The sequence below is a fragment of the Schistocerca serialis genome, chromosome 2 (genome assembly GCF_023864345.2).
Source record: "Schistocerca serialis cubense isolate TAMUIC-IGC-003099 chromosome 2, iqSchSeri2.2, whole genome shotgun sequence".
Taxonomy (NCBI): domain Eukaryota; kingdom Metazoa; phylum Arthropoda; class Insecta; order Orthoptera; family Acrididae; genus Schistocerca; species Schistocerca serialis.
This window is the reverse complement of record NC_064639.1, coordinates 674,304,495-674,326,806: the sequence shown is the minus strand read 5'-3', so window position 1 is coordinate 674,326,806 and position 22,312 is coordinate 674,304,495. Positions and strand designations below refer to the sequence as shown.

General features: G+C 38.6%; 1 protein-coding gene across 3 annotated transcripts in view; it reads left to right on the top strand.

The window, feature by feature from the left end:
- Nucleotides 1-22,312, top strand: part of LOC126457766 (cleavage and polyadenylation specificity factor subunit 1) — a 296,801-nt gene that overhangs the window by 106,651 nt on the left and 167,838 nt on the right. For all 3 annotated transcript variants that reach the window (XM_050094330.1, XM_050094331.1, XM_050094332.1), the window contains 2 exons: nucleotides 5,776-5,883; nucleotides 17,330-17,533. In XM_050094330.1, coding sequence (XP_049950287.1) covers nucleotides 5,776-5,883; nucleotides 17,330-17,533 — 312 coding nt within the window. The remainder of the gene's footprint in view (nucleotides 1-5,775; nucleotides 5,884-17,329; nucleotides 17,534-22,312) is intronic.

The window sequence follows — 22,312 nt, the reverse complement described above, 5'->3', positions numbered from 1 at the left end:
AAATATTAATTTGTTCATAACCTCTTGCTGCATAATATAAATCTGGGAAGGATGTGATACCTCTGCCATTTTGGTAATAGTCAGTGCTATCCGTTTTTATACTTGATCGTAGTTTCCATAGTTGTGGAAACTCATGATACAATAAGATAAATCGTAGTAAAACCATTTTTCACGAAACATATGAGGTGAAACATCGACACAAGCAACGTCCGCCATCTTGTCAAACTTTCCATCAATCAAAATTTCTCGCAAACACGTCAAACACGATCTATTCTTGACAAACACGTCAAACAGTGCTGTACACAGTCAAATATTTGGCAAACATAGCTATGTTTGACAAAATGTTTGATCATTTATGGGGGCCTTTAGACAAAATTTCTAGTTGGTGCCATGAATGGCAGCTAGCTTAAAATTTAAGTTAATGCAGATGAGTAGAAAAAACAAACCTGTAATGTTTGGTTACAGTAATAAAAGTATCCTTCTTGACACAGTCAAGATGTTTAAATATCTGGGCATAACATTGCAAAGCGATATGAAATGCAACAAACATGTTTGAAATGTAGTAGGGAAGGTGAATTGTTGACTTCAGTTTATTGGGAAAATTTTAGGGAAGAGTGATTCACCTGTAAAGGAGACCAAATTAGGACACTGGTGCAACCTATTCTTGAGATTGAATGAAAATATCGAAGAAATTCAAAGGTGGGCTGCTAGACTTGTTACCAGTAGGTTTGAATAACATGTAAGAGTTACAGAGCTGCTTTGTGAACTCAAATGGGAACTCCTGGAGGGAAGGCAATGTTCTTTTCAAAAAACTGGCAGTTGAAGCAGACTGCTGAACATTTCTACTGCTGCTGACATACATTGCGCGTAAGGACCACAAAGGTAAGATTTGAGAAATTACAGCTCATGTGGAGGCATATAGACAGTCATTTTTCTCTCGCTCTATTTGCGAGTGTAACAGGAAAGGAAATGACTAGTAGTTGTGCAGGGTACCCTCCAACATGCACCGTACAGTGGCTTATGGAGTATCTATGTAGATGTAAATGTAGACATGCCGCCCATAGCATCTGAAGTTAGACATCATAGGTAGAAACTAGTTATGACTGTTTCATAAACAATGTGATTGTGTCAAAAAAACTTAATAACTGTTTGAGCTGATTGTACAATAATTCTTGCACTGTGTCTAGTTAAGGCTTCCTAAGCTTTGTCAAACTCGGACTCTTAACACAGGCACTTCAGTGCTATCCAAATTGATGCTCATTTCTTCTTTTATCATATCAGTAGATAATTCATTCCCCTGATAGAGACATTCAGTGTATGTTTTCCATGCATCTGCTGTCACCTCTGTTTTAACAGTGGAATTCCTTTTGCTCTCTAAATTGCCTTAATTTTTAATTTCACTGAAGGTTGTCTTTACTTTTCTACAGGCTAAGTCTGTCCTGATAATTTCATTTTCAATTTCTTCACATTTTTCATGCAATTGTTGTTCTTTAGCTTTCATGCACTTCCAACTGATTTCATTAATAAATAATTTATATTACTGTATTCCTGTCATTTCTTTCTATCCTTGATCATTTGGAGTATTTCTTCTGAATCCATCATTCAGGTACCTTCCTTATACTGATATTTGACTGTCCATCTTTTGTGACTGGCCTACATTTTGACATTTATCATCACATTACTTACAGCCCCAGAGAACTTCTACCAGCCATTTTCATTCGTGAATCATTCTGTATTCATCACCTTTACACATTACTTCTTCCTGATGACTCTCTTAAAGGCCTACCTACTCTTCATTGTTACTAAATTTTGGTGTGTGGCTTGTATCTGTTCCTGGGTACACCTTACAATCCAATACCTGATTTCTGTCTCACTGTGATGTAATCCAGACCTTTTCCAAGCATACCTCCCTCTATTTTGATTCCTGAACAGTGTATTTTCTATTAACAGCTGAAATTTATTGCAGAATTTGAGCAATATTTCTCCTCTACTGGCAAGCTTGTAATATCTTGTAAATCTGTCTTCTACCACTTCCCCTAATATAGTGCCCCAGTCGCCTTGATTGGTAGATTGTGATCCGTTTTTCAATACTGAATTACCATTAAGTGCTCTAGTTTACTCTCTCTCTCTCTCTCTCTCTCTCTCTCTCTCTCTCTCTCTCTCTCCATCTTCTGCTTGTGACGTTGGCATGTACACCTGAACTATATTTGTTGACATTAGTTGTTGTCAGTTCTGATAACAATAATGTTATCACTCACCTCTTCATAGTAATTCATTTTTTGCCCTACTTTCTCATTTATAGTGGCTTCTACTTGCATTATACCATATTGTGCTTCTGTCGATATTACCTTTTATTCATCTGACCAGAAATCAATGTCACTTTTTCCATTCCAGAGCACTGATTCCTACACTAGACTTAAATTGAGCTTTGCATTTCCCTTTTCAGGTTTTATAGCTTCACTGCTACATTCAGGCTTCTAACATACATCACCAAGACTTTTAGAATGTTACCCTTTCATTGGTTATTCAGTATTTTTCTTGTGGTCACATCTCTCTTGGCAGTCCACTCCTGGAGATCCGAATGGACATGTTCGGTAAACATTATGCATCTTTAATTCAGTGGTTTTTGTTGCATTTTGTGTATTAATCATCACTGATTCTTCCAACTTCAGGTGCAATTTCCTACCACAAGGGTTCCAGTTTCCTGGAGACCATTGACAGAACTGAGAGGACTCTTTTAGTGGAAGTCTTTGGCACCATTGATGATGATTTTTATTCATAATCTAAGCTGTGATTAGGATTGAAACCCAAACCAGTACCTTTTTATTAGTAGCCAAAGCTGCTACCCCTCCACCGCAGTAATCTTATACAGGGTGTCCCATTTATCTTGACCACCGTAGATAAGTTTGTCCAGATGCAAATTACAAAATGTTTCAAGCAAACGTTCTTTAGCCATCAGGGGGGCATCAGTCAGCATGATTGCCTTCATTGCAGCTTTGTTTTTTACAAAAACATGAACAGCACTATGACTTTTTTCAAGTGGCACCCTGTATTTTTTATTCAGTAATTCACTTCCTCTCCTAAAGACCTATTCAAAAATGTATCACAGTGTACCATTCACTGAAACACAACATTATTAATTACATAAGACAACATTGACTTTGAGCCCGGGATCACAAACTTGTCCACTTGCTGGGGTTGTCAGAAAACAAATGAAAATCAAGTAAAAACATGACACAAAATTGACTTTGACTCTCCTGTACCATTGCCCAGGAGCAGAACATTCAAAGGTGCTCAAAGTGGTGACCCTGGACACGGATACACTGGCGCACTCATTGAATGAAAGAATTATTTACTGCTTCCAGTGTTGCCTGCTGAAGAGAGAGAGAATTACAAGCAAGCACGATACATTCTGGCATGTCCTCTGTAGTTGTTGGAATATCGCGATAGACAACGTCTTTAATTCAGCCACAAAGAAAAAAGTCTAGAGAATTTAAATCAGGAGACCTAGTAGGCCAAGTAACTGTTCCTCCTTGACCAATCCATCTGACAGAATACCTTTGGTTCAGAACACGATGTGCACGCAAGGCATTATGTGCTGGACATCCATCATGTTGATACCACATAAGCATTCTGATCCTTAGTAGCACTTCATCCAGAAGAGGAGGAAGAATTCTTCTGAGGAAGTTGGCATATGCTGTGCCATTTAGACTACCATTGATGAAATAAGGGCCAATAACTGTAGTACCAAGCATCCCACACCAGAAGTTAACTCTCCATTGACTCTGATGTTCCACCTGTCTAAGCCACCGTGGGTTGTCGCTGGACCAATAATGTATGTTCCTTGTATTTACCTGTCCTTTGTTTGAGAAGGAACATTCATCGGTAAATATAACATTGGAGAAGAAGTTCGGGTTTGTCGAGGATTTGCTGCTGTGCCCACTGACAGAACTGCACACGATTCTGGAAATCATTCCCATGCATTCTTGATGTAGGTGTACATGGTAAGGATGGAACCGATGATGTGTGAGAATATGATGTACACTGGTTTTAGGAATGCCAGTCCCATGTTGAAGCTGTCGTGTGCTCACATACGGATTCATAGCAACGGAAGCAAGAACAGTAACTTTGGCAGCTTCATCTATTTGAGTGCTTTGACGATTGCGTTGTCGTGGGTTGAAACTTCCCATTTCCTGAAGTGTCGCAACAAGACGAGAAAACGTCCATCAGGAAGGTGGGTTCTTGTCGGGATATAGCTCTCTGTACAGTTCCGCTGCCTGCATTTTGCCTATTTTCAACAACAACAACAACAATAAAAGAAACATTATGTTGATGCAGTTTGTATGAAGGGGAGCCTTTACTGTATGCCTACTCTACACAACAGTATTTAAAAGGACTAAACTACTGTACTAAATGTACCCGTACATAAGAAAACAGTATTGCAATTACTGTTCTGCTAACTTACATTCCCCATAGGTGAGTAGAATTTCTATCTTCTCTTCGTTGGTATACATTCTACTCACACCACTCTTCAACTGATGATGGTTGACAGAATGACGGGTGTGCGTTCTACTTATGTTTACATTTGTCCTCTGTCAGCATCAGCACGTGGATGTGGTCCATTACCCCGAGTACCTGCAATAAGCACTGGGAGCATCAATGTCAATGTTGTGTTATGTAATTAACAATGTTGTGTCCCAGTGAGTGGTACACTGTGGTGCATTTTTGAATAGGCCTTTAGGGGAGGAAATGAATTACCGAATAAAAAATACAGGGTGCCATTTAAAAAAGTCATACCTCTGTTCATATCTTTGTAAAAAACAAAGCTGCAATGAAGACAACCATGCTGATTCATGTCCCCCTGGCAGCTAAAGAACATTTGCTTGAAACATTTTGTAATTTGCTTGTGGACAAAGAGTTATTGAGGGTGGCCAAGGTAAATGGGATACCCTGTATTTGCGAGAGCCTGGGTTCAAATTCATGTCAACCATCCCGATGTAGTCCCTTCCTAATCCTGGTTCACCCCAAGCATGTTCTTGGTCTATGTTAATCTTGCGTGTAAGTGCACATTAAACTAAAATCTTCCTCTACAAATTATATTGCTAAGATCCTACATCTCTGGTAATGGATAAGCAATTTAGTTGTGATAAAGTAGTTTATGAATGCACTTTCTGCTTGTGTGTGGTATGTATCAGTGCCATGACTCAAAGCACTTCTGAAACAGATGGAAACCAGTTGTAATGTGGGCACTAGCTGTGAGATTTTTAGTTGTTTTATTATACAAGTTTTCAGTATGGTAAGTGAATGGGCTTGTACCATGCAAAAAAAAAAAAAAAAAAAAAGCAGTTTAGTAAACATGCTCAGCAGTTTTGCCTCAGAATGTGTAACGCAAACCATCTTTTAGAGGCATTACACATATATATGACAACAATACTAAGCAGAGTTCTTTAAAACTTCTGCTTCAGCCAAACTATTTCTTCTTCTTCTTCTCTCTCTCTCTCTCTCTCTCTCTCTCTCTCTCTCTCTCTCTCTCTCTCTCTCTCTCTTGTGACGAAGACCAGATTTTGTGTATTGGGAGGAACTGTAATAGTTGTTTTAGCTTAGCGTACTTTTGTTATATGGTTTGTGTCACAGTGTAAATAGTTGCCTTGTATTAATATTGTGTCAGTACATTTGTATCGTTAGTTTTGATCTGTTCTTCTGTGAAAGGTTGGCAGACTGAATTATGATGATGCAGACTGAATTATGATGATTTTAAGTTATTATTTCTTACAGATTTTGCAGACTGGTGTGGAAATTAATGAAGTAGACAACTCTGGTTTCAGTACACAAGGACCAACTGTTTATGCTGGAAATCTTGGTTATAATAGATTCATTATACAGGTATTTTATAATAAATCCAAAGATTATAATAGAGAGAGTTACCTTGTTCAAAAAACAAAATATTTAGTGAACATTTAAGTCTTTTGAGCTTTTTGAAATGGTAATGTTTGAAGTATTAAATTCATTGGTTAGTTGTCATTTCTTCCTTTTTAATTAATTCCTTGTTTCTTGCTCATTTCTTAGTTTATTATGTTCATCTACTGATCTCTTTTAACCGTTTCGCTGGTACAGACATGCTCTCTCCATTCCATGCTGAGTAAGGCTTTTTCACGGCTCTAATGCTCACCAAATGCTGCCGCCTGTGCTGAGAGAGGGCATTCCGTCCACTAGGAAATATGTATCATCCAATTGTAAAAAGCTATTAAGTGAAACAGTTTCATTTTTGCACACCTTACAGTCTGATATCTTCACTTCAAATAACATTAAACATTGCACGAAATTTTGTAGGGTCTATAGAGATAAAATCGTGTTGGGTAAACTTTGTGTGGCTGGTTTTAGCTCATACGTTGCAGTGTATGAAATGTAGTAAGGTGTCAAAATTTTATTTGAAATAGAGAGCAGAATGATATTTCATTTTGTTCTCGAGTTATTGATTTTTATATCCAATGGACTATCGTGTGCGGTGCACCAATTTTCATTCCTGCACATTGTGAATCATATGATTATAACAATTGTCATATTTCATAAATGGTTCAGGATATTGAAACGAGTTTTTTTGCAAATGATAGCACACAAAGAGGCACATATGTTGTATGATAAATACTAAAACATATTTATTTAACAAGATGAGGAAGTAACTCATCTAAAGCAGTGAGAGCTCGTTGGAATGGGATGCATAAACATGCCAATAACTTTTCAGGAAAACCGAGGGACCACTTTTAAACAAATCTTCAGCACCTGGGGAGTGGCAGAACATGACAGGTTAACTCGTCCACAGCAGTTGAAGGGTTAATCCATATTCAGTGAAAATTACTGTAGTTTGTGTGTGGCAGTATGCCAGTTTTCTACTTCTCTTGTTATTGTTGAAAACTACTTTAATTTCAGTGTTGGATTTTGTCTCTATCTCAGTTTGTCTTCTCACAGTGATCACCAATCACATCTCACTTCCAAATATTGATTTCTCATGTTAAAGACACAGTTTGTAATTTTGGTTTCTGAACAATACACATAATTCTGCGGTGATTGCATTCCAAACTTATTTATTTTACATCTTATATTGGGACAGTTATCAAGTATAGACGTTTTTGTCAAAGTTGCTGCTCAAATTGTTCGAAGTCATTTGGCATGATTCCAGAAGTGGTGTGCTTTATTTGCGAACATGATCAATCACTTTTGGTTTACTTTGAGTTGCATTTGATTTGAGGCTATACTGCTACGAATTATTTCCTGGCATTTCTCTATTTTGTATTTGCCCTCAGGAGCAATACATGAAATTGCTTCTATGCATAAGCAGGCAAATTGTGATTGATGGTTGATTTAAACCTATGACCATTAAATTCTTTAACAGATGACTGCTTATTTTTTCTCAGCAATATAACCAGATTATAGCTTTCTTAAGTGCTGCCATTGTGGTATTTAAATGATATAGATCACCATGAATAATTGGTATTATTCTCATTTATATTTGTTTTATACTTTTTAAATATGAAGGAGCTCTTGAAATAAAAATTATTCATGTGAACACAAAGTTTATTTTCTGCACACTATTAAAATCCTATTAGTCATAATTACACTACATTAATATCAATTCTTGCCTTACATGTAATTAAGTTTGTTTGAGCTACAAGTTTTGCATCACCTGTGAACAGGTTTTCTACTTACAGTTCAGTAGTAAGTAAATACACCCACCCACATGTTTTTATATAACCTTCCCAGATAGCTGTGCATGTTAGAGAAGTTCTTCTGGGAAGGGGAGCTGTGCTGGACCTGGACTGAATCCACCCTGCAGATTAACAATGAAGGCTGGTGGTTTTTAGGTGGTTTCCCATATCCCACTAGCTGAATAATGTCCCGGTACCCAAGTCCTATCTCAGTTAAACAATTTGCAAACATTTAGAAATCTTCTGCTCACTTTGACATGAATAACACTAAATGCAAGCAGTTGGGGTACAACCGTTCCATGCCGGAAAGGGGAGGAGGTGATAATGGAGTGGTGACAGGAGGGGTATGCGGCCAACACTTAAATTAATCATGCCAAATCTGTTAATGACCATGCTGACACTATGCCAGTGCAGGACAAAGACACAAGAAAGAGAAACAGGACTATTGTTGAATGAATGTTATGAAAAGCGGATATTTACAGAATAACTCCTTCCTATGTTATCCGCCCTCCCTTCCCTCAGAGATAACTTGCGCTATGTTCTGGCTACTTGCTAGCAAGCTTTTTTTTTATAAATCTCCCCTATACATATTTTTTGTGTATAAAAACAACAAAAGAACAGTGTTATTAGCACTTTTAACGATAGTAACATTATAGGCAGTGACCGGCTGTGGCCTTATCTAGTAGCTACCTTTGCTGTTGAGTGCGTCCATTAACAGCCATGGCGTGTGCACACTACTAGCTTTCTTTTACTCCATGTTGGCAATTCTGAAGCTTCTTCTTTCCTCATGCTATATTACAACATTAACATAAAAAAAGATGTGTTATAATGTATATAAAAAAAGGGGTAATGTCACATAACTGATAGCAACAAAATTAATTATTATTCCACTTAAAGGCTATCGGCATCTAAGGTGATGCAACTACTACTCTTGTGACCATAAATGAACAGAACACTCAGAATTGATTCAGAGTACCCCAAACTCAATAAGAAAGAAATTCTTTATGAAATTAAGGGTTAGATACCATGTACTGGAAGGAATGTGAAGACATTCTGGAAAAAAACTATGAGATTAGGCAAACCCCCACAAGAAAGAGTGGAATGTTGCCTGTTGTTGGGCAATAGAAAAGAAAATACAAGCATAGATAACCTCCAGTAGCAATAAAACCCCAGAAAAATGGCTGGAATTTTTAAAGATACAGAAAAGATCATCCAAGACAGTAGAAAGATAAAGGAAAGATATGATATAAACTGGATTAGAGAAATTGAATGAGACCGTATCAAGAACAACACCAGAAACATTTACAAAATTTTCAAAGAAAACTTGACAGGATATCAGCCACCTAATCTGTGCTTTCACAGGCCCAATGTAACACCGGAAACCAATACTAAAAAGATTGTCAAATTTTAGTCAAGTACTCTTCTTCTCAGCTGCAAACCCATGGTGGAAAAACTAGGTTTTTGAAAAAGAAAAAAAAATTAAAAAAGAAAAAAGGGGGAGGATGGGGGGGTGGGGGTACCAAAATCAGTGTCTGTTGAGAAAATTAAGGAAATAACTAGTTCTTTGAAAAATAACATGTCACCTGGGGACGATCGAATCAGAGCAAAAATATAGAAATTAAATGAAGTAATCTCACACAAGCAACTCACAGAATTATATCAAACATCTGGAAACTGAACAAATACCTGCAGACTCGAAGTGTTTAGTAATTACTTTTTTCACAGAAAAGGAGATAAAACTGATCCAAATTACAGAGGGATTTCACTACATCACACTGTGTACAAAATTGGCAGGAAGAACAAGCAGATTCCTTAATTGGGAGAGTCAGACAGAATTTTGCAAATGGCAATCTTGTATAGAAGATATATGAAACTTACAGACAGTTTTGCAAATAAGATGATGTAGAAATACTGTGGTAGCTTTTGCCAACTTCACAAATGCTTATGATTTAATAGATAGGCAGACATTAATCCATACTTCAAAGGAATTCAAAATCGACAGGAAAACAAGGGAAACTATCTAGCAGACATTATCAGATACTACATCTGAAATTAAATTCATGGTACAAACCTCAGAAGCATTTTAAAACGACACCGATGTTTGTCAAGGAGATGCACTCTCCCTCTTGCTATTTCAGATAACGCTACAGAAAATTGAGAAGATAGTGGAAAATAAATTAAAGAGAGATTAAAAATGAGCAGAGAAACAATGTGATATGTCTAGCTTCCGCAGACAACTTCGTTATTCTAGCAAACAATAGAGGAGAAACCAAACTTGCTCTGGAGACACTTCATGAAATCTCATACAAAACTACCCTATAAATCTCCCACGAGGAAACTCCTTACATGGAAAGGAAGCTTGCAGATAATTTCCCATTTATAACTTGGTGTGGGGAACTGTCATAAGTTACACGCTTCAAGTATCTAGGAGAGATTATTCAACCTCCAGGACTGAAAACAATAGCCAGTTAAGAAAGAATCTCGGAATTACAAAAAGCATATAAGCCCACTGAAGTTACTACAGTAGAAGAATCTCTCTCTCAGTGCAAAACTAAGGCATTACTCGAAGCACTCTACACTGCAGAAACCATGGTGATTCATGGTCAGACAAAAATAAGAGAAATTGAACAGAAAGAAAAATTCTCAGGAGGATATTCAGACCAGTTTTTTGTGAATGAATTTGGATAAAGAACCTGTTGAGAGAGATCTACTGACAAAAACAATAATGGGCAGCTTTAGAGAAATAAGGATAAATCTTTTAATGAACATGTCCACAGGATGAACAAGAACATGCTCAGAAGACAAATATTCGAGACAGCAAACACTAGCAAAAACAGGATAAAATGGATCATTAAAACAGAAATAGTTATTAAAAACTGGGAATCACATAATATAATGTAAGCAATTGAGAACAGTTTAGAAACATCATAAAAACCATACACTTAACCAAAAATACGTGGAGGAAATATTTGAAAATAACAACACACACAAGCTGTTGAACTCACAACTCAATTAATATTTGCTTGTTGCAACTATATGATTGTAAATTATTGTGAGGGCCTCAGGCTGAAGCATCGTATAAACATTTCACTGTGCAAGTTGTCATTAAAAATTCCATTTGTTTTTACTAATGCAGAATATGAAAACATGGTACATATTTTTGCAATCTGAGATGACAGTGCTCCTTCTGCAGAAGAAGAATACCATTAGTGCTTTCTAACTTATCAAATTCTGGGTCATTATTTGTTATCAGCTAGAAAGTGGTGTGCTTCACAGTAAGCAAGTTTGAACTGAACAAGAAGTTCAGTGAAATGTGCAGAAATGTGAACATGTCATCAAAAATATTCACTATAGTCCAACAAAAAGTACATGTTACAAACATTACTGCTTATACCTATTTCACTTACAAAACGTGTAACTTTTGATCACTGAGGACAATGCTGCATGCCTTAATTTTGCAAGGTGTATACAACCCGGGAGATCCGGGAAAAACCCGGGAATTATTTCATACGGGAGAAAACCGGGAAAAACCCGGGAATTTTTTAGAATTTCAGATAATTTTTCTGTTAAATTTTTGTAATTTTGACTGGTAAGAACCGATATGCTAACAAAGCATATTACTGTATCCTGCTACTGCAGAATAATACTTCAACAATAAAACATAAACGAGAGAAAAAAACGAAAATAACTTACATTGCAAAGGAAATGCGCCGTATACAGCAACGACCCACAGTGTTCATGCAAGCATCTGCCAACAGCAAAATGTGTCAAAGGCTTTAGGAAGACTATGCAATGTTTAATACAAACAAACTGCCTCCGATGAGTGTGAAGTCACAACTGTTTACATTAGATTCGTTTTAGCAGTTACGAGCGGGCTCAGGGTGCGCATGCGCATGCGCAGTTGAGTCACGTATGAGGAGTAAATTCTCCCGCTCCTGACTACGGGAATGTGGCTGTTGGCTGTGCAAGCAGCTAGATGCTACCGGGAAAAGAGGGCGCCAAATTCATATTCTTGAGGGAAAAAAAACTTGTTTTACAAAGCACCTAGCATCCAGCGCACGTTGGTCTATCGATTGTTCATATGATTTTGAAACGCATCCCTGTTGGTTTTTGAACATTTTTGAACACATTTTAAGTTATTTCTGAATGCGTGCATAGTGTACGTGATGTCTCTGTCAGGTGAATTCTCGTCGCATCTAGAAATAAACTTTCCGCAGAGAAAGGGGACGGGGCTATATCAGCGGAGTGGAGTAAAGCCAAATGGATGAATGCCAATCGCTGTCTGATTATGTGGTTGATTGGGTTAGCGAATGATCACCGTTGTTATAATTACTAGCGAAATCCATAGATTCAGACTACCAGAATGGAAATAAACGACTACCAGGAATAACAGGTGAGAAAGATTATGTATTATCTTCTCAGTATAACCAAGAAAATGAAATTTTGACAGAAAATTTTAGGCCACATCGCTACTCTAGTAAGGACTAGTTTTACAGTCCCCGCTTAAGTTCTATTCTGGAAGTAATGGAGAAAACGTGTTGTACGAACATGTAACAATGCCTAACCGGAGAATAATCGCGGGATAACCTGTGATTATGGCAGGGTTAGTGAACAAATTTTGACAATGGCAGGAATAGCTACAGAATTGGTGACGACAAGATTGTTTGTTAGAACAAGGAAGGAGAAGAAACAGGGACATCACACAAATTATGGAACAGTAAGACGATTCCAAATTTATAGAAAAATTTCGTAATACTACTTTTCAATCTCATGCTTGAGAAGCTGGTGCGTATGAATGAAATGTGAAACTATTTCCTAACATAAAGCTTTTTGCTTTGAATATCGATACATCGTGTATTATATTCTGTCATGTTATAAAAATGACCATTTGTGCCAAAACAGTCTCGTTTATCTGGCGTGTGATACAAAATTGCTACAATATTAGAAAGGCCTATTTTGTTTTACCTAGCAGGCAGTGACAAAATTGACGTAATCAGATCGAGAAACCACACCAGTCTTGGGTATTATTTGTATTAACAGCTTTTTCAGTATTAGATAACGACATTTCGATTTTTCATGTAGCAAAACGAACTTGGATGAGGTAATAGATTCTTTCGCAGAAAGGAAAGCACGCCATGTAAAGCTGTAGTAAGATTAGAGAGGAAAAAATGCTAAGAGCTAAGGATTGAAGAAATGTGTACTTTCTTTCTTGTCTCTTGTCTTTATTGGTTTTATGTATCCTATATTTTCCTATATTTAATTTTATGTCACACAAAACAGCAAGTTATTAGCTAATAGGCAATAAAGAGTGCAAATTTTCTGAAGAGTTCTTGTTCTGCCTGATTACAAATAATCCCATTTGCTACAAGATGAACATATTTCAGAAAATTCGATCCGATAAGCAAATATCGTTGATCCGGGGCTGGTGTGCAGAGCAGTATGAGCTATAGTGGGGAAGTGTGTAGTCTCCACATGATCCTTGTTTACATTTAGTTATTTTACTGTTTTCCCTTCGTTTACACTCACGTCAAATGAAAACAAAATGGATATCTGTGGCCAGGAGCCATCAAGTGAATTAAAATACATTCACATAATTACGGAAGGCTAAAATATGTTATTAGTTTCAGATTTTATTTCACTTCCATCTTTCTGACAGTCAAGCATTAATCGCCTTGCAGAACAATGAAGTTATTTTTGTCTGTTTGCTAAAGAAATTTGACTTTTATTAACCTTTTCTGTAGAGGCAGACAATGTATTTGAAACGAAATGTTTAATTCCACAGTACTTGCTAGTTTCAACTGTTCATTGCATTTCAAATGCATGTTTTCATCTTCTAGCACGTATGGCATTTTGCCATAATAAAGAACCAAACATGATATAATACAGTACCAGTGCTCCAAGAAAATTTACATCCTGAAAACCGCACTGAAAAGCTTAATGTCAGGTCGAGGTCTACTTCATTGGGAATCTGGACATACGAATGTGCACTGTAAATATGCACATTAAATGTGCACATTTTAGTATGTTTCACGAAATTCCGATGTTTTTGGAGTATCCTCTGATGTCTTGTTTCTTTTATGATACAACGTATGATCTTTCAGTGTTTTACATGTACTCCCCTTATGGGCTTCCTACGTCATGATAGCTGCGCAAACGCGGTGTTGCCTGTTATCTGTGCTCTCTGGCAACTGCTGATACAGTCCTATTTCTAACAGGTCGCGGGAAAATATTGCGAATGGCATTTTGAAAAGCGGTTACTTTCAAAGTAAATATCCTTTTACGGAAGTCGAACTACGTGCGAGAATGTAACATCAATTTCTTAAATCCCAGAGGGTTTGACTCTCATTTAAAAATCAACTCTTTGATGACGAGCCATTTAGAAGAATTTTGAACCCTGAAGATCTGACATTTATGTCATTATTAAACATTTTACTGGCACATTTGTGTGATATATGTTAAAGTGTAACACGCGCAAAAAAATATCAACATTATATGCGAAAGCTTAGCTTCTCTTGCAGCTTACTAACCTTAGAGACCAATATTATATGTGAAAGCTTTGTTTTTCTTGTAGCAGCACTGTATATTTATTTAAACTATTAACTTTCCATGTTTGTGTGTTTGTGCTACTTAACAGTGATGTTGCTGTTGGCTGACTACATCACGTGTCCTATGCTCTGAATATCTGCTGTCATTGGCTGGTGAGATCACATGCCATGAGCTATGACTGGCTTACAAAAGCGCACTGCAATCTCGATTTCAATGATTCGGAAAGTTACATGCGGTGTTTGGTGGAATTCCAGTGTGTACTTTCGTAATACGAAAATACGCAGTGTTCATGTTGCTGCACATCAAAGATATTTCCAAAAAACATCTTTTTTCCTTGAGTTTCATCTTTTAAAGTGCCGGGAAATTCTACATCCATGTATAAAACCATAACAATTCAAAAGATTGATGAGTTTTGCAGTTCCGAGAGAAAATATGCTAGCACTTAACACGGGAAAAGTGTGTTTTCACCTGGGAGAAAGTGTATTTTTAACTGGGAAATCCGGGAATTTTTTTTTTCTTGCCTGCGTATACACCCTGTTTTGTGACAGGTTACTATACAGAATGGAATCAATGACCATAAATGGTCCCACTAACGATCCTCAAAGGAGCAACCCCATTATCTGGAATGCAATGGTGGTGGTCTGTAGCTGTACTGATCGTAGAAGATGTGTTACCTTCCAAACGATCTGTCACATTGTTGCTGTTGTTAATACCTTTTACCTTAACTGTTTCGTTGTATGGTCATCGTTCCAAAATTCTTTTGATGAGGTGGACCTGCGGTGCAGTGCCACCAACTCTTGCTGTGTGACTTCTCACTTGCAGGAGGTTGAGGGCTGGAAGAGAGCTTTGTCATATTCACTCTACAAAATGATGTAACTGCTTTTCAATGAACTTTTCTGTATTTTGTTGCCCTTGTATAACAATAACAACATTGGGTGAACATATCTCCTATTAATCAGATCAACATCTTCTCTATATGGTGAGGAGCAATATATCCTTTCCATAATATTATTTTTATTCCATCCTGGACTTCGCATTTTTCACATAAAAATGTTTTAGATAGATAGCATGTAGAGAACTTTCCACTGTGCGTGTACTGGTTTGATGAATGAATGTACAGAGTAAGAATGAGAGGTGTGAGCACAGAACGTCACCAAGGTGCGAGCACAGAATGTCACCAGAACAGAACAGAAGAGAATGGATGACATTTCTCTTAAGCTTTCTTCAACTGTTTTGGGGTGTTGTCATTGTAGGCAGCACCTCATTTTCTCTGCCTTCCAAAACACCACCAAGCAGCAATGCCAAAGCATAAGTGACCAATGCGCACACAGTGGAAAGTTCTGTACATGCTGACTACGTAAAACATTTTTATGCAAACAATGGAAAGTGTAGGATGGAATAATGACAATATTGTGAAAAGATTATATTGCTATTCATCATATAGAGATGTTGAGTTAGAGACAGACGCAACAAAAAGGCTGCTAAACCTGTGAGTTTTCATCCAAAAGGCCATGTTCTTAGGTACACACACACACACACACACACACACACACACACACACACACACACACCACTGTCTCTGGTCACCGAGACCAGCCTCAGTCGTGTAGATGTGAGCTGTGCTTGTGGGAATGTAGGTGTAGGTGTGTGTTGTCTACTTTAGAAGAAGGCCTCTTGACTGAAAACTTACACAACACATTTAGTGGTCTTTTTGTTGTGGGTATCTACAACTCAACATCTCCTCTATTTGGTGAGCAGCAATCTATCCTTTTCATACTATTGTTTTTACACAAACATCTTTACATCTTTTATCTAATTGGAATGGTTTTCTGGATCAAAAAAAACTTTTCATCCCCACCTGTCACCCAAACCACCCCAAATTGGAACAGCCATACCATAAACATCACTATACACAGTTCTCTCTAAATGGTATCAAACAAAACAAATGGCCACTACCAAACTGTGCCCCAGAGAAGAGTTGGCCACCTAGTGACAGAATAAGTCATTGAACACAAAATGCTTGATTTCTGTGGTTGCTTCAAAATGCATGCTGTCTGGATCCTTCCCTCAACTATATCTTTTCTGAATTTCATATATGGGAATTATTGCTAGAACACCCTTCAATCCCACAACCCACATGTTCTCAATCTCTCATAGCAGCTGCCCCACACCCATCTCTTTCCCCTATTCCATAGCATTCCCATGAATTTAGGTTGGATTTAAAACTTGCTTTGCTACCTGTCAGATATTTTATATTAATAGGCAAATAATAAAAAAAAATTTGTTGCTGCATATTGAACTCCTTTCTGTGCCACTGACAAATGCAATTTGTCATAAATAATCCATTGCAATTTGGGAACAATAGTGATATACATACCTACAACACTGGAAGAAAAATGAGATTTATTACTAATTACTAAAGCTGTCAGTATCACAGAAGGGAGTTCAACAAGCAGCAACACAACTTATTTTGAAATTTTAATTGCACCTTTACTATATCTAAAATATTCATGGGGGGACCGGGTGGGGTCTCATCACTTGGAAAGAAAATATTGATTGCACAAAATCAGGCAGTAGCAAATAATATGTTATCTTCATCCACGGTCATTTTGTTGGTAATATTTGTGTGTGTGTGTGTGTGTGTGTGTGTGTGTGTGTGTATGAGTGAAGAAGGTGCAGTTAAAATGCCAAACTTTTTGAAGATTGCCTACAAAACGACTGTGGATGATGCCCATGTATTCTTCCTTCTGCTCGCATTTGTGCAATCAATATTTTGCTTCTAAGTTATGAATTACCCCCAGAGTATTATTCTGTAATACATTGTTGAGTGGAAATGTGCAAAATGTGTTAGAAGGTTGATTCATTTGTCCCCAAGATGAGAAAATGTACAAAGAACAAAAGTAGTGGAATGTAGTTGTTTGAACAGCTTAGTAACATGTTTCTTTCAGTTGAAATTAGTTTTTGTCAGTATGTGTGTGTGTAGTGCTCAGTTATACAATAAGTGGATATTTTTATTCCTTTATTTTTTGTTTTCAGACAAGTTAATAAATAATAATTTATTTTTGTACAATTTGTATTAGGTTTCACAGATGGGTGTCCGGCTGCTTCAGGGTTTAGATCAGATTCAGCACATTCCATTGGATTTAGGTTCTCCTATAGTACATGCTTCTTCTGCTGATCCTCATGTTGTAATTTTGAGTGAAGATGGTCAAGTGATATTGCTCACGTTACGTGAATCACGGAATCAAGGAAGGCTTAGTGTTACAAGACCTTCTGTCTCAATGGTGAGTTACTATTTTCACTTATAAGATTACCAAAATGTAAGTGTCCTTGCAGTTTGTATTAACATATATTGGCAACATAAGAAAGGACAAACTTTTTTCTTCTGGTTAGCAAATCTGTATTGGTAACTACAAGCAGCCTGTTATTTTCTTTGAACTGTTTGCTAAGTCCATAGCTTTTTGTATTGTGTGCTGGTATTTAGTTTTTAAAATCTTTCCTTAGGCAACTATCTCCTTTTGACTCTCATTGTCTGTAGTTTGCATGTCCTCCACAATACTTCTACTTGGAAGTTTAATGACCTGTCAATTTTTGATTTCTAGAACCTTCAGGTGAACTTTAAATAATTTTTCAAAACTCCACCAAAGTTAACGTACATCTATTTCATCTGTCTTTATCAAAGATAGTGACATTTCATGTAGTAAACAAACTCTTGTGATAATACAGAGCAGTAAACTCTCATAGACTTTGAAGAGTTGGCATTAATTTGTGCTAAATACTCCATAAATTTCCAATTAAAATGTTACACAAGCGATTGTAGAAACTCATTGGTGACTGGCTGTAAAACATTACTCTATGAAAACACAAACAGGACTGACTTGAAACAGTTGATTGTTGACATGGAAATGTACATGTTAACCCTAAACATGGACTGTCTGTGATATGGTGTGCAGCACCAGCTAAGTTAAGAATGCATACATAGGTTATGCAGAGAATTTATTTTAGTTAACAGTTGGCTACATAGCCATAAATTAGTGCCACAGGTTCTCTTTTATGTAACAGAAGTTTTGAATAATCAATGGCATTCCTGGAATGTAGTAAAGCCTGTCAAGATTTCTCTGGTAACTCAATCTTTCTCATTGAAATATTTCATTAACTGACATATTCTAGTAAAATTATACATTTTTGGTGTCAGAAGAAAAACAAGATACAATACTATAATAATGGATTTTTGAAAGGATTGCGTTCTAAAAAGAGGACAACTTTTTGACTGCATGGTTTCCAGAAAAGACAAAATGATCTTTGGGAGGAAGAAATTGAAGGCTCTCAGATAAGGTGTGCCGATTAAAGAACAAATAATTACTATCAGGATGAATTTTCAAATGCCTCTGCCTTGACATATTACAAATTTTGAATATTTAAATACAGTGATCTTGTGTGAACTATTTATGATGTTATTATAAGCGGCCTGTAAACAGTGCACTGAATGATAAGGTTTTAAAAAGTTATTTGGATAATAATTAGAATCTGCACAATGCATGTATTATTTATGGAACGAACAGAGAGCGGAAAAAAAATGTAGTAATTATATCAGGAGTGGAGGTATTCCACTTTGGTACATTTCGTGCTGTTACCCAAATTTTTCGTATAAAGTGGTTGTGGGTATAACCACTTCTGCATAGGGTTGGGTCATGACAATGTGGAGAGATCATGGAAGTTGGCTGTTTGTACCCCAGACAGACATCATCAAAATTTAAAACATTTCATTAGCACTCATTCGACTGTACTAGTTGCATATCAGTGGAGGCAGCAGCCACATATCCTCGCAGCATGTGGCAAGGACGGCTCTTGGCGGCACTGAGCGGATGGTTACTACACTGTGTTGTTGGTGCCCAGGAATGTTGACTCCAGTGGAACTTGCCCAGGAAGTGACAGGATGTGATGCCAACACCAGCACAGGGGGGTGGACTGCTGTAGTGCCTGAGTCTCGTTCTGGAGCCCTTCAGGGCAGGAGTCTGGGCACTGCTGGAATTGGCCAGGCAGCAGTCTGCTGGTGGACAACTACCGAGCCCAAGGAGGATGACTTGGCACTACTCGTGCATCTGTGATGGGAACAGGGTAGGGCTGCTAGGGACAATTGGAGGGGGGTCAGAAAAGGAGAAAGTGGAGAGAAGTAGTGGGTACACTGGTGGAGTAGAAGGCTGTGTTGTGCTGGAGTGAGAGCAGGGAAGGTGGCAGGCAAGTAGAGGACAGAGACTAGCGAAGGTTGAGGCCAGAGGAGGTTACAGAAACATATGTTATATTGCAGGGAGAGTTCCCACCTGTGCAGTTCAGAAATGCTTGTGTTGATAGGAAGGAATCCATATGGCGCAGACTGTGAAGCAGCCATTGAAATGAAGCATGTTGTGTTGGGCAGTATGTTCAGCAACTGGGTGGCTGAGCTGCCTCTTGTCACAATTTGTCCATAGCCATTCATGTGGTCAGACAACCTGTTAGTCATCATGCCCACGCAGAAAGCAACCTAGTAGTTGCAGCTTAATTTTTAGATCCCATGACTGCTTTCAGAGATAGCCGCACCTCTGATGGGGTAGCAGATGCCTGTGACTGGACTGGAGTAGGTGGCTGTGGAGGATGTATAAGACAGATATTGCATCTAAGTCTATTGCAGGGACATGAACTGTGAGGCAAAGGGATGTTGGTGGCATGGAATAGGGATGAACAAGGATACTGCGTAGGTTTTTTTGGGGGGGGGGGGGGGGGGGGCAGAATGCCACTGTGGGAGAGGTGAGAAAGGTGGTGGGTAGGATATTTCTTACTTCAGGACACAATGAGAGGTAGATGAAAGACAGGCAGAGAATGTGATTCGGTTGCTCCAGTCCTGGATGGTACTGCGACATGGGTGAGGAAGGGGGGGGGGGGGGGGGGGGGGCTCCTTTGTAGCTGGACAGTTGGTACCTGGGAAGTGGTAGTTGACTGGAAATTCAAGGCATGGGAGATCTGTTTCTGTACAAGGTTGGGTGGGTAATTTCAGTCTGTGAAGGCCTCAGTGAGACCTTTTGTATATTTGGAGAGGGACTTCTGATGCCTCTGTTGAAACTAATGATATAATCATTTACAGCCCACTTGTTGTACTGATGTGATGTTTCCAGCCATGCTTGGAATAACAAATCTACGGCCTGGGATGTAGAAACTTCTTGGCTCATCCTACAAGAGCTCTCTTTTACTCCTGTGTTGCATTGTTGTGGTGCTTCGCCTAGTCCGCCCCTTGTGTCTAAACAGCCCCAGTGCAGCAACTGCCATGTCGGCCCATTAGTCTCCTCCTTCCACTGCTGTGTCTGCCTTCCTTTGCTGTGGCTGACTGCTAGTTTCTGTGGTAATGCTCGAAAAAGAGGGATGGCACTACATTACGTACCCTCTCCTACATTTATACACTGTAGAGCCAAAGAAACTGGCAAACCTGCCTAATATCTGTACACCCCCGCAAGCATGCAGAAGTGCCCCATCATGACATGGCTTGGACTCTACTAAAGTCTCAAGTAGTGCAGGAGGGAATTGACACCATAAATCCTGCAGGGCTGTCCATAAATCTTTGAGAGGACTAGGGGTGGAGATATCTTCTAAACAGCACATTGCAAGGCATCCCAGATACGCTCAGTATTGTTCGTGTCTGGTGAGTTTGGTGACAAGAGGTAGTGTTTAAACTCAGAAGTGTGTTCCTGGAGCCACTCTGTAGCTATTCTGGACATGTGGAGCGTCGCATGTCCTGCTGGAATTGCCCAAGTCTGTTGGAATGCACAGTGGACATGAATGGATGCAAGGGATCAGACAGGATACTTTCGTACATGTCCCATATATAAGAGGGGTTCCATATCACTCCAACTGCATGTGTCCCACACCATTACAGAGCATCCACCGGCTTGAACACTCCCTGCTGACATGAATGGTCCATGGATTCACGAGGTTATCCATCTGCATGATAAAATTTGAAATGAGACCCATCTGACCTGGCAGAATGTTTCCAGTCATCAATAGTCCAATGTTGGTGTTGACAGGCCCAGGCAAGGCGTAAGGCTTTGTGTTGTGCAGTCATCAAGGGTACATGAGTGGACCATCGGCTCCAAAAACACTTATTGAAGGTGTTTAGTTGAACGGGTTGTACGCTTACACTTGTTGGTGGACCAGCATTAAAATCCGCAGCAATTTGTGGAAGGGTAACACCCCTGTCACGTTGAACAATTCTCTTCATCCGTCATTGGCCCCGTTCTTGCAGGGTCATTTTCCAGCCGTAGCGATGTCAGAGATTTGATTTGCCGAATTCCTGATAATTCATGGTACACTCGTGAAATGGTTGTATGGGAAAATCTCCAGTTCATCGCTACCTCAGAGATTCTGTTTCCCATCGTTCATTCACTGGCTGTAACACCGTGTTCAAACTATCTTAAATCTTGATAACCTGCCATTGTAGCAGCAGTAATCGATGTAACAACTGTGCCAGGTACTTGTTGTCTTATATAGGCATTGCCGACCACAGTGCCGTATTCTGCCTGTTTATATATCTTCAATTCAATGGGTATACTCCACTTGTATCCCAAGTCTTCCTTTGCCACTAGTACTTTATATTTTCTCTCTTGCTAACTTACAACTGCAATTGCCTTCTTGCTCTTAGTTATGCCACCATTGCATCTCTCTCCTTGCATTACCAAGAGCCCCAAGCTGTGCCCAATAGTGCTTTGTGACATCGTAAATACTGGAGAACACATTCCTTAATACTACTCATGTTATTACACTCGCACACAGTCCAGTATTCACTCTCACCATTTCGTTTCCTGTCACTCGTACACAATTGGTGATCCAGTTAACTTGGAACTGTACTACCGTCAGTTGCTTGATCATGCAGTGCTCCACCTTACATAGATGAAGGTTGCAGAAAATGGAGTCAAGAGCTACTAGGATGCCATATATTGTGACACTGAAGGTCACTATCATATGATTGTTTCTCCTGATACTGCTTAATGCTGCACGTGCTGTAGCATCTGTTCTGCCACAATACGCCCTTTGTGGAT